This window comes from Strix aluco, chromosome Z, assembly GCF_031877795.1.
Source record: "Strix aluco isolate bStrAlu1 chromosome Z, bStrAlu1.hap1, whole genome shotgun sequence".
NCBI lineage: Eukaryota > Metazoa > Chordata > Aves > Strigiformes > Strigidae > Strix > Strix aluco.
The window spans coordinates 76,325,728-76,339,711 of NC_133971.1; the positions used below are offsets into that span (position 1 = coordinate 76,325,728).

The following is a 13,984-nucleotide window of genomic DNA, read 5'->3' on the forward strand; positions in this document are numbered from 1 at the left end:
ATGTAACTTCAGGAAAAATTAATTGCTATGGCTAATTTTTGTCCACATACGTGATGCTTTCTTCTTCTATGTTGATTTCCAGATTGAAAGAGATTCAGGAGCTTCAAACCAGCAGAAGGTCAAAGGCCTTCTACATCTCCTTCTTAGAATGGAGATAGTCAAGTTTTCTCACTTCTTGTTGGATGTCATCAATGTCCTCAACATTCTGTCACGTGTTACTCTGGATCACAATTCCTCCATTGCTGATATATTTGCAACCATGCAGTCAACACTGGAAACACTTCACATGTATCAAACAAGGTCTGGCATTTCTAACAAATGAACCATGATCTCTTAGAATATAATAAAAGAGTATTACATATTGTTTTGTATTCTATATCTTTCAGAGCTGGTCCAAAGGAACGCCTGATAGACACCATTCAGCACTTTCACGGTTACCTGCTTGTTGGAAATGGAAATATTTCAGCAGTACGAACCAAAGTATTAAGTAATTTGGTGAAGAGGCTATGTGATTGTTTTTGTGATGCAAGTCAAGATGTTTTGAGAGCAACTACTATTGGAAGTTTTAAGCTATGGCCTGACAAAATGAAACAAGGTATAGAACTTCATAGTGACTATTTGAAGTACAACTTCTAAATGTTTTAAAAGCATAAAAATATATTTCATTTGCCTCTGTTATAGAATTTGGTGAAAAGGAAGTGTCTGTCTTGACTAAGCATTATGAAGTAATACTAGAAGCTGCTAGTGTGAAAATAGGTGAAGTAGAAACTGAATGGAGCATGTTGAAATTAGAGCTCTATAACAGGTAATAAGAAAACTGCATTTGTGTCTGTTTATTGATTTATTCAAAAGGATTATGGAAATACATTTAGTGATAGTTATAATTATGCTTTTTACCATGCTTTTTAGATTTCAGAACATCCAGACCTTGACATGGGATTCGGTGAACTCAGATTATTCAAGGAAGTATCCCAACATCCTGACATTGGTAGATTTGATCCTAACTCTGCCAGCAAGCTCAGCTGAAACAGAGCGAGGCTTCAGTCAGATGAAACTCACCATGACGCATTTGCACTCTAAACTAAGGTCTGAAAGTGTGACGGATCTTATGATAATTCAAATGAACTCTCCAGATATCAAAAAATTTGACCCTCAGAAAGCCATTCATTTGTGGAATGCTACTTGTCAGAGAAACAGAAGACTTCACAGAGGTGATACGATGACAAATGAAAGACCAGATCACTACTCTGAGTTTGAATTGGACAGTCTCTGAGGAATTGACTAGATGAAAATTATTGGTTTTTATTTCAAAATCCTCTTGTAACATACATGGATACTTTAACAGAATACATTGCAGGGTTAATGAATGTAAAACATTTTTTTTTTCATAATGTATTATAAAGTTAAAATATGGCTTTTCTTTATGTTCAGTGCTGAGTCGTCAGTAGATCACAGGATCACAGAATCATCTAGGTTGGAAAAGACCTTGAAGATCATCCAGTCCAACCATTACCTAACATTGACAGTTCTCAACTACACCATATCCCTAAGCACTATGTCAACCCGACTCAAACACCTCCAGGGATGGGGACTCCACCACCTCCCTGGGCAGCCCATTCCAACGCCTAACAACCCGTTCTGTAAAGAAATGCTTCCTAATATCCAGTCTAAACCTTCCCTCGCGCAACTTGAGGCCATTACCTCTTGTCCTATCGCTTGTTACTTCGTTACAGAGACTCATCCCCAGCTCTCTGCACCCTCCTTTCAGGTAGTTGTAGAGGGCGATGAGGTCTCCCCTCAGCCTCCTCTTCTCCAGACTAAACAACTCCAGTTCCCTCAGCTGCTCCTCGTATGACCTGTGCTCCAGACCCTTCACCAGCTTCGTTGCCCTTCTGTGGACACGCTCGAGTCATTCAATGTCCTTTTTGCAGTGAGGGGCCCAAAACTGAACACAGTCGTCGAGGTGCGGCCTTCCCTGTCCCTGCTGGCCACGCTACTTCCAATACAAGCCAGGATGCCATTGGCCTTCTTGGCCACCTGGGCACACTGCTGGCTCATGTTCATCCGACTGTCAATCAAGACCCCCAGGTCCCTCTCTGACTGGCAGCTCTCCAGCCACTCCTCCCCAAGCCTGTAGCGCTGCTGGCGGTTGTTGTGGCCCAAGTGCAGCACCCGGCATTTGGCCTTATTGAAACTCCTACAGTTGGCCTCAGCCCATCGCTCCAGCCTGTCCAGGTCTCTCTGCAGAGCCTCCCTACCCTCGAGCAGATCAACACTCCCACCCAACTTGGTGTCATCTACAAACTTACTGAGGGTGTACTCAATCCCCTCGTCTAGGTCATCAATAAAGATGTTAAACAGGAGTGGCCCCAAAACTGAGCCCTGGGGGACACCACTCGTGACCGGCCACTAACCAGATTTAACTCCGTCCACCACAACTCTTTGGGCCCGGCCATCCAGCCAGTTTTTTACCCAGCAAAGCGTGTGCCCATCCAAGCCGTGAGCAGCCAGTTTCTCCAGGAGAATGCTGTGGGAAACGGTGTCAAAGGCTTTAGTAAAGTCAAGGTAAACAACATCCACAGCCTTTCCCCATCCAATAAGCATGTCGCCCTGTCGAAGAAGGAGATCGGGTTTGTCAAGCAGGACCTGCCTTTCATAAACCCATGCTGACTGGGCCTGACCATCTGGTTGTCCCACACGTGTTGTGTGATGGTACTCAGGATGAGCTGCTCCATCAGCTTCCCAGGCACCGAAGTCAAGCTGACAGGCCTGTAATTTCCTGGATCATCCTTCCGACCCTTCTTATAGATGGGTGTCACATTGGCCAATTTCCAATCTGTAATGTTTACAAATGTTCCAATCTGTATATGTTTACATTTGCCCTTCTATACCCGACTTCTATAAATCTGAAGACAATGACCAAAAATAATGGAGTAATTGTTACCTTGGCAACATGTGGACAGAGGGATGTCTTGACTTCAGTCTGATTGTTTGTTGCGTTTAGCTGAGTTATAATACATTATAGCCACCAGAGTTAACTGTCATCTTACTATCAGTCTTTAATTGTTCAAGGTTCATTGATTTTGAAAACTGTGATTTCCTTTTGATAAATGTGTGGAAAATCAGGACATTATTTCTCTCAAATGATTGCTTGACCTCTGTAGCTTACGAATTTGGGGTCATACCTTCTCTCCATATCCATACATGTTGCTACTTTTTATTCTCTTGTGGATAAGGTTTAGCATGACCTTTCACAGATTTTTGTCAGACTTGTCCTTCAGAAGACTTTCCTACAGAGGCAGAACATGAATCAGTTTTCCAATAGCAAATACTCTTACAGCCAGGATATGACTAATACACTTCACAGTTTGAATGACTTTTTTCCCTGTAAAAATGTTTGTGAGGGCTGCAATAAGAATGCTGTATCTTGATTTTTAATCTAGGAGCTGAGAATGAGAATTGTTCAGAGAAGTATGTGATTTTGTATTTTCATAATTCTACATGTTTTAAATGCAACTTTCTACTTGATAATTTCCAATCAAGGTAAAATATACCAGCAGAATGTATTTCGACCATCAAGGAATAAGCAATGATTTATATCAAAAGATAGCTGAAGTGAAATCATTAATGACCCTGCTTCTTCTAACAGTGATGAAGATTAATTAGAAGTCATTTGGGAGAAATGAATGTAAGGTCATTCACCTTTAAATCAACCTTTTTCTAAATCAAGATCAAGTCTCTACTTTCAATATAAAATATGTCTAGTAATTGAGGAAGATATACTCTATACATGCACACACACATATATAGTAATTTTTTTGTGTGTCTTGCATATATATTCATGCTACTTCAAGGTCTAAATATTATGTCAGAAATAGAGTAGGCTTTGAATGCATGCCTCATTAAAGCATGTTAGTCCACTCAAGTAGAGTTAATCTGTAAGGATCAGAAAAAGAGATCAGTACTATGCATTATATGGTTGATTATAAAACATCCATCACTGAAATATCTTCACTTGTGTGATTTCTCAGATAACAAAAAAGTTTAGCTATACTTTACCTAATAAGCTACAGGATATATATTATACAGGATACCTTATAAGATATGTGGCATTGCCAATTCTAAGAATTTTCTCTTAGGTCACGTAATGCACAAGTTTTTCCCCTCAAAGTTTTCAAATAGGAAGATTTTAACTATGATGGGGTTAGAAAAAGTTTGAAAATGTATCCCCAGAATGTCCAACAGCAGAAGGCAAAATCCAAAGTAATGAACAAAAGTGTATTTAGAATCTGTAACATGGAAGCCACTTCCATGATACAAGGTGGGCAGCGTCACATTTTTAATACTAGGATTCAAGATAATGGATACATTGCCCTTGGAAAAATACTAGCAAAATCTGAGTATCATAAAAAGTAGTTGGAAAGGGATATCAAGAAGCCATCCATGTCTAAAAATGGGATTTCAGACAATCTGTATCTGACAATTGTCAGACAATCTGTATCCGGTATTTAACCCTTGTTCTTTTTTGATAAGCTTTTGAAATAGTCTACTGTAGAATGTGTAGTTTGCTTTGCTTATGGGTTTTTTACTACTATCTGAATTGTTTTTGCTGCAAACAAATTTTATTTCCTAACATTCTTCCTAAATGCACTTATGGAGAGGGAGTTATCCCTATCCTCTTCGTAATGTTTGGTTTTAACTGGAAAACTACTGCTATGTTTTCTCATAATCTTCCTTTTGTAGATGAAACTAGCACAATTCCTTCAACCTTGCCTCTCAAGACATGTTTTCTAAGGCTGTGATGATTCTTGCTACTTCCTTCTGGGCACTCTTTAGTTTCCATACATCCTTCTAGATCTGCAAATTCCAAAATTGTACGCCAGCAGAAGCTGTAACAGCTGAAAAGAATGCAAGGATTAATTCTAGTGTCTTCCCATGTACTTTCTGGTGATATTGTAATCTACCATAATCTCTAGAGACTTTCTACAAAAATTTTACTTTGGCAGTAAGATTCCCATTGTGACATTCATGCAGTTTATTATTTCAGCCCAGTGTGGCACTTGACATTTATTCTTATTGGATAGTGTCCTTTTTATCCTAGACTATATCTCAAATTTGTGAAGTTCACTTTGAATTCTAATCCTGTTCTCTGGTGTGTTTGAAGTCCTTTCCTGATTGGTTTTATCTGCAATGTAATAAGTGTATTAATTTGTGCAGTTTGTTTCCTTAAAGTACTTTGATCTGTTTCAAGTGAAATTTACTTACTGATCTTGACAATATCACCAGTTTTTCAACATCCTTTTGAATTCTGATTCTTTTTCCAAAATGCTTGTTATCCCTTCTGATTAAAAGTGTTTCTAGATATTTAATAAGTTCATTTTCTATTCAGTGTCCTACATCATTCAGCAAAAACCTGATGGGTTTGGTGGTTGGTTTTTTTTTTGGACTTAACAAAAAGATTATGTAAAGAACATACCTGTTTTGAAACCAGTCTTGTTAGGTAGACAAAGCCAATTCTGGGAATTGTTTTCCCATTCTTTCCCAGAGGACATTATTTCCTTCTACCACTTGCAGAGTACCATTTGCAGACACCGGTATTCTTTTCTCAGCACCATCTGTGTAGCTGCCCACTCATAGCATCTCTCCATGATTATAAAGCATTGGCAACCCCTCAATTAAATTGATGAATTACCTTTTTCCCTGTAATATAATCAGATATTCAAAACCAGTTCCATGTTCTATAATGTAAAAAAAATATCTTAGATCTGGACAAAATATCTAAAAATACATTGAGGAAAGTTATTTGATATCTTTTCTATATGTTTATGAGGGATTTCCTCCCTCTCTCTGAGACTTACTCATTTGTCCTAGGTATGTCATGAGGAGGAATTAGGTCACACTCCATTTGAAGTTTATGAACTATTATAACTTTGAAGACACTTTGGAATTGTCCCACATCAGATGTTTCAGGAGGAGGTAGTAAAGTAAAAGAAATTACCGTACAGCACATCAACAATGCTATAGTTAACCGATAGAAAGTAGTTTAGCTGTGAAAAAGAGAGGATGGTTTCTTCACATTTACCACAGAGGAAGAAAAATGGGTAGACACTGCAGATCACCTAACAGTGCTTAAATATCTCACAATAATTCATGTTTGCCATACGCTTACCTCAACTAATATCAAATTACCTGAAAACTAGCATGTAGCATGTTCTACAATCCAATCAAAGTTCTATAAATTGTGATTAACAATTCCAGTTCTTTAATTTCCTTGCCCTTCAAATATTTTTTAAGTATGTTTCTGAAGTCATGTAGCCTCACAAAAAGTGTCACAAGGATATCACAGAATCACAGAATCATCTAGGTTGGAAAAGACCTTGAAGATCATCTAGTCCAACCATTAACCTAACATATCTCTCAGCGCTATGTCAGCCCGACTCTTGAACACCTCCAGGGATGGGGACTCCACCACCTCCCTGGGCAGCCCATTCCAACGCCTAACAACCCCTTCTGTAAAGAAATGCTTCCTCATATCCAGTCTTAACCTTCCCCGGCGCAACTTGAGGCCATTACCTCTTGTTCTATCTCTTATTACTTGGTTAAAGAGACTCATCCCCAGTTCTCCGCAACCTCCTCTCAGGTAGTTGTAGAGGGTGATGAGGTCTCCCCTCAGCCTCCTCTTCTCCAGACTAAACAACCCCAGTTCCCTCAGCCACTCCTCGTACGACATGTGCTCCAGACCCTTCACCAGCTTCGTTGCCTTTCTTTGGACACACTTGAATAATTCAATGTCCTTTTTGTAGTGAGGGGCCCAAAACTGAACACAGTAATCAAGGTGCAGCCTGATTTTAAAGGATACTGATATGAGTTTCCTTTTAGAATTTTGTGCACAAAAACAAAATTAATTTTTGTTTTAGGAAGCCAGAAACTCGTAAGAAATACAGAAGCAGCATTTTTTATTGTCATATAGGGAAATAGTAGTAGGAATTGAACAGTTTAAACCATAAGATAATATGAGACAAAGAAGTTAGATTACCAGAGGACTAGGGATCAGATGTGGAAAGGGAAATGTTTAGTAAAACATGAAGTAAAAATTATGATACCTAGGCTTTTCGTGGTAAAGCACTAGACAATTTGAGACTCCAAATAAGTTGTAAAATTTTTTCCTGTTATTTTAATATAAAGTTTTCACTGTCTCCTTAGTGAACCATAGCCTATTCTCCCATGAACCGCTAAAAAGTTACCTGGTTTATTGAATCTTCTATGAAGTCTCCCAGTATTACTTCTGTAATGTAAGCTTTATTGTGCCATATGGAAATAATCTGATTCTTGTGGCTTGAAGTTCTTATCAAAATACAAGCTTCTGGTTACCTTAAAATTATTCAATCTGCAATCCAAGATGCTTCAGTAAACAGCCTAATTTTTAAATTTTAAACATGATTTTTAAAAGATGTTCTTTCTCAAAGTAGATAACTCAAAAACCTCCAGGAGCTGACATCAGAGCCCTGTTATCAGTCTGCCAGTATTTTTTCTTTCATGCTGAAATTTATGGTAGGACATAAGGCTTCAAGTTCAGGTGTTTCTCCCTTCCTTCTTCCTGTTCCAACAGACTTTAAGCTTCCCAAATATATTTTTTTTCTCTTTTTATATATTTTTTTCCTCTTCTCTCCAAGCTTATATATATAGGATTTCTCTGCTGTATTAAGATATGCTGAGGGAATTACTCCTAGTTTTCTGGATGGGAGGCAAACAGGTCTACAGAGATTATACACTATTATTTCAAATTGGCAGCTTGATTTTGAATATTGACATTATGAAATTAATACTAAACACATTCTTAATATTCCTACCACAAATCTTTCTCAGAAACTTAACAAATTTCACTGCACTGTTCCACTTCGAAGACAAAAGTTTATTAGCCACAGAATATGCACAGCTGTGCCTTTTCAAAAAGTCAAGATGTTTGGCTGTAAAAAGGAAAAAAAATTAAGTCAGTCCTTTCAGTATTTAACTAATTGTGTTTGATTTTAGAGGTAATATGAAAACTAACTGTTTTGATGCTATGGAAGTGATCATAACTTGACAAAATCTGTTTTGGCTCTCAAAATTTAGGTAATTTGAAACTTATTTTAAAATTTTTGTTGTTACTGTAAGGGTTTCACAGTGAATCCTCACTGAGGCAGCAAAGTCCATTTCTGAAAGAAAAGACTCATATCTGTAAAATTTTGGTATACATCATTTTGTGTTTTAATACTGTGCATGAAGTTTGAATTTTCTAATTGCTTATAAGCAAATCCATGCCTATTTTAAAAAACAAATAGGTTTTGTTGCACTTATTTATTTTTATCTTACAATTTCTTTAAAATAAAAATAATGGAGCTATTTATAACTCCCACAAGCAAATTCTGAGAAGCTTTTTAAGCAATTCAATTTTGTTTCAAATTTCAACAGACAATTGTATGTGTTTTCCATGCTATTCTCTAACATGCTTGCTTTCAAAAGTAGAGATAGATTTTTGGTTGATTAAAATAGAGCACAGTGAAAGTAAAGGTTGGTAGGTATTCAATACAGAGAATATGTGTGTGATCGGTATTTGTGAACTCATTAACTGTCAGTGCAGACAGTGAGGATGGATTGGTGATCACAATGCAGATCAGGACAAGTATCAAAAGAATTGCAATGTATTGGGATATTTGACATTTTGCTATTAGACAGGCCACACATGATTTATTTTAAATGAGAAAAATTTTATGTTTGGCTTGAAAGATATTACCACTATCAATAGTACATAATAGCAAAATAAACAATTTTCCCCTAGGCCATTAAAATAAAAAAATAGATTTCCTTTAACAAAATAAGTCTATTTAAAATGATACATGTAATTTTTTTATATATTGACTTTCTTTTATTAGGTTTTATACAAAAGAAAGTATTTATTGACAGTTTTATTGACTTGATTAATTTGAATCTTGGAACAAATTGCCTTCCTGATGCATGGATGAATTTAATGCTTCCAGATGTAAGTTAACCCATTTTGATTTCAACTGAAGTATTGGTTTGTGTAGAAGATGCAGCATTGTCCTTACTATGATAAAGTCAAGAATATAACTATTCTAGGGCATTATCAGTTTTTCCTTTAAATTCTTCTGTTTCACTAGAGAAAGATTTTGGAAGCTACTGTTCCAGAAATAAAATGCTTTTGTCAGCACTATATATATCTACAATTTTCAAATTATATCAATTCCTTAGACACCACTGAAAATTTATTTCCAGGAGTTAAAATAAGACTGTTCATGTTCTTCATTCCAAGACAGGAGAATAAAATCTGAAGCTGTATGACCTTAAATTTATTTATCCAAGATTTTCTTGTTTTAGCATATTTTGATACTTATTTCTGACAGTAAGCCATGATTCACATTAAAATTTTAATTGGATTTTACATGAGGGAAACAGCTTTATTCAAGTATTCTTTACACAGATGAACTGCATGAGTAAACCATTTTAAAGGTTCTGAGTGGTGGATTTCCACTGAATTCAGTGAAAACTAGGCAGAGCTGTCATCATCAGTATAAAAATCTAATTTTAGCACAGGAAAACTGAGTCAAACATTGTTTATTAATAGATCACATGTGCATGTATCCCATGTTCTTTATTATCTGAGAGCTTTTAGTTCTTGTAAGTACTATTTTTATTTTAATAACAGAATTTCCTTTCCTTAAAAGAACCATTTTAAAATGAGACTTTTAAATTTATAGTGAAAGTAAGAACTTAACACAAAAAAGGAAATGCATGAAGCATAAGATAAGGTATACATTTATTCTGCACAAACTATTCTGAACTGAACTCACCATTTCATCATTGTGTGACTTAATAGAATTTCAAATAAGTTTTCAAATTGTAATAAGCGTTACTGTACCTGCCAATATTAGGGCAGATGACATCTACAACATTACCAAATTGACTCACTCTGAGTTGCCCCAGGCCCTTATTCCTGGAAACACATTGCTTCCTTCTCAAACTCTAGTCTGAAGCAACCAGACACTTCCCTTGACAAGGAAATCTTGGTGTGGGACAGAAGATAGTGTAGAGGTACATAGTAGGGTCTCACCACACCAGTAGTGCAGAAATGAACTGTGCCAATTTTGTTCCCTCTATCAGATACAGCCTTTGCAATGTTGTGTCAGGAGATTTTACATGTATTCTGTGTTGTGTTCTGTACCCCTCTCTGCTATCCACATACAATGTCTTCAGTGGTTAAAAAAACACATAGACAAGCTGCCAAGCAGCCTTTTGACTGCTATTTTTTTCTAACTGAAAAAAATGCTGGAACAGAGAAGAGCCACACCTGTAAGAATAAGCAAAACAGGGCCAAGGCACAGGCCCAGGCATTTACTAGATTTTGCAGTCATGCTGCTACATTGCTAGTTCAATTCTTAGTGCTCTCCCAGATGAAGCATGGCTCAGGGGTTAGCATGTACTAAGGGCTGTTATCTCATAGGCAGTTTAGATAGAGACCCCTGTTTAGGAAGTAAGAGTATTTATTTAGAGGGCTATCAAGTGGACGTGCCAGTTGGCCTCAGTGACACACTGTGGTCTGTGGCCTGTTTTGTTTATGATACACGTCCTTTATACACCTTTGAAATGTCCCTGCAGAACCTTGTCCATCCTAACCAGGAAAAAGTCCTGAGGATACACAGTGTATAGAAAGAGTATGTTTATGCATGCATAGTTGACAATATTAATTATTTTATTTTCATAGTTACAAAATCTGGCATCTGCATTCACATTGAACTCAGAAATTAGTGACTGGCGCAGATTCCTGCTAGCAGCAGCACAGCCTTGGCCAGTGCCATCTGTGACACAACTTCTCAAAATGCTACATAGCTTCAAGTCTGTTGATGTAGCTGGATCAGGCTTTGTTACACAGGAATACTATATGCAGGTTAGAATTCTTTTATCTTTTGAATAATATTCTTTTGTTAAACTCTCTGAATTATGTATTGCTGGGTTTATTCACATTCAGAAATCGAGTCTGAATTTTAAATGTTTTGGTTTTTGAGGGTGCTTTCTAGTGAAAACTGTCTTCAGGAAATTGAAGGCCTAATATCTATCCTATCCATAGTTCCACAAATCGGGCTAATTAAGCTTACTTTTTACTTCCATTTCTACTTTCTACTATTCTACATTTCTTGCATTTCTACTATTAACTTGATGGACACTGTATCTGTAAGTCAAAAAATGAGCTCCTAACAGAAGTAAGTATTTTAGTTTGGGCTCACCAGCTCTACTTTATTTAAATATTTCTAGAATTTTTCCAATAAGGAATTTTTGCAAATGAAGAATGTTTTTCAAACCTTGAATACATGGAAAATTATAAAATTATTTTATTATTTATCTATTAATTTCTCTGAAGACAGCTTCTATTTGAAGCGTCACACTGTTCAGCAAGGTTTTTTAGGAAGAGTATTAAGAATACGTTTTTCTTCTTTTAGCAAAATTCTGCTCATTAAATTTTCACTTTTATTTTGGATTAATAATCATACTTAGGATGACTGCTGATTCACTTTTAATGTGTACTAGCCATATATATCATATATATACATATGTAGATATATATGTTTGTGCATGTATGCACTAAAGTTCTACAGTTCTGTCAGTTTGTATTTGTTTGGTGATACTAAAATAATTTTCAAACTGTTTTAAATAAATTTCATAGAACCTTTATGCCAGTTTATTTTCCAATCACCTAGTAGTAGTTGTCTTCAAAAATTAAATAGCTATGTTATTCCAGAAACCTGTCAGTTTCAGAACTGCTTTGATTAATTTAAAACTTCCAAGAGTGCTTGCCAACCCCTACTCACCCCAGACTTGAAAAGAAACAAGTTCTGCAAAGCTAGAAAACCCACAAAATGTGCAGGTCTATCTGCACCTATTTGTCTATTGATGCAGTAATTTTTACTGAGGTGTGAGAGTTTAAAATAAGCTAACAGTTATAAGAAATACAGACTGTGAATGTGCATTTTTAACACAGGATTGTAATTCAAATATAATATTAACCGAGCAATTAATTTACTCATGTGAGGGTTGGCTTTATCTCACATTCAGTCAGTGATAGTAAATATGCAATGGTGTATACTCATTTGTTTATAGACCTACCCACTGTTAGTTTTCCAAACTTCCATGAGAGTGATGACTCTGAACCTACAGTCTCATACAGCTGCTTAAAGACTAACATGAACTAAAAATTTAATAAACACACAGCTAACTCCACAACTGAAGTTACTTTTTCAGAAGAGAACTATATAGGTAGGCACATAACTTAGGTGCTCAAGAGAATGTTATGGAAACCTCCAGAGGCAATGAAAATCAACTCAGTTCAACAGTCTGCATTGCTCTGAGGATTTTGCTCTCCAGCAGATTCATACTGCAAATACTGATAGAATCATAGAATGGTTTGGGTTGGAAGAGGCCTTAAAGATCATCTGGTTCCAACCCCCCCTGCTATGGGCAGGGACACCTTCCACTAGACCAGGTTGCTCAAAGCCCCGTCCAACCTGAGCTTGAACACTGCCAGGGAGGGGGCAGCCACAACTTCTCTGGGCACCTGTTCCAGTGTCTCACCACCCTCACTGTAAAGAATTTCTTCCTAATATCTGATCTAAAGCTACCCTCTTTCAGTTTAAAACCATTACCCGGTTTGGTGTCATCAGCAAACTTACTGAGGGTGCACTCAATCCCACTCAGCCCGTGTCACCGACAAAGATGTTAAACAGTGCCAGTTCCAATACGGACCCCTGAGGAACACCACTTGTCACTGGTCTCCACTTGGACATCGAGCCATTGACCACAACTCTTTGAGTGTGACCATCCAGCCAATTCCTTACCCACCGGGTGGTCCACCCATCAAATCCAAGTCTCTCCAATTTAGAGACAAGGATCTTATGCAGGAGTGTCAAAGGCTTTGCACAAGTCCGGGTAAATGATGTCAGTTGCTCTTCCCTTATCCACCAATGCTATAACCCCACCATAGAAGGCCACAAAATTTGTCAGCCATGATTTGCCCTTAGTGAAGCTATGTTGGCTGTCACCAATCACCTCTTATTTTCCATGTACCCTAGCACAGTTTCCAGGAGGATCCACTCCATGATCTTGCCAGCCACAGAGGTGAGACTGACTGGTCTGTAGTTCCCTGGGTCTTCTTTTTTTCCTTTTTTAAAAATGGGGGTTATGTTTCCCCTTTTCTAGCCAGTACAAACTTCACCAGACCACAACTTCTTAAATATGATGGATAGTGGCTTAGCCACTTCATTTGCCAGTTCCGTCAGGACCCGCAGATGCACCTTCAGGTTTCTTATATGGTCTTGAACCTGATTGTCTCCTACGGTGGGCAGTTCTTCATTCTCTCAGTCCGCACCTTTGCCTGCTGTGACTTGGGTGGTGTAGCTGGAGCACTTGCTGGTGAAGACTGAGGAAAAAAGTTGTTGAGTACTGCCTTGTCCATGCCCTGAGTAACCAGCAATCCTTCCATAGTCTTTCTTTTATCACTGATGTACCTATAAAAGCTTTTCTTGTTGCCCTTGATGTCCCTGGCCAGATGTAATTCTGTCAGGGCTTTGCCCTTCCTAACCTGATCCATGACTGCTCGGACAATTTCTCTGTATTCCTTCAGGCTACCTCTCCTTGTGTCCACACTCTCTAGGCTTCCTTTTTGTGCTTGAGTTTGTCCAGATGCTCCTTGCTCATCCATGCAGACCTCCTGGCATTTTTGCCTGACTTCCTCTTTGTCAGGATGCATCACTCCTGAGCTTGGAGGAGGTGATCCTTGAATATTAACGAGCTTTCTTGGGCCTCTCTTCCCTCCAGGGCTTTACCCCATGCTACTCTGCCAGGCAGATCCCTGAAGATGCCAAAGTCTGCTCTCCTGTAGTCCAGGTTAACGAGCTTGCTGTGCGCCCTCCTCGCTGCCCTAAGGATCTTGAACTCC

The 13,984-nt window shown here is 37.8% G+C and overlaps 1 protein-coding gene across 1 annotated transcript in view; it reads left to right on the top strand.

The window, feature by feature from the left end:
* Positions 1-13,984, top strand: part of SPEF2 (sperm flagellar 2) — a 98,329-nt gene that overhangs the window by 70,148 nt on the left and 14,197 nt on the right. Inside the window, exons 30-35 of the mRNA XM_074813669.1 lie at positions 83-300; positions 387-595; positions 682-805; positions 910-1,211; positions 8,913-9,019; positions 10,760-10,942. Of these exons, the coding sequence (XP_074669770.1) occupies positions 83-300; positions 387-595; positions 682-805; positions 910-1,211; positions 8,913-9,019; positions 10,760-10,942 (1,143 nt within the window). The remainder of the gene's footprint in view (positions 1-82; positions 301-386; positions 596-681; positions 806-909; positions 1,212-8,912; positions 9,020-10,759; positions 10,943-13,984) is intronic.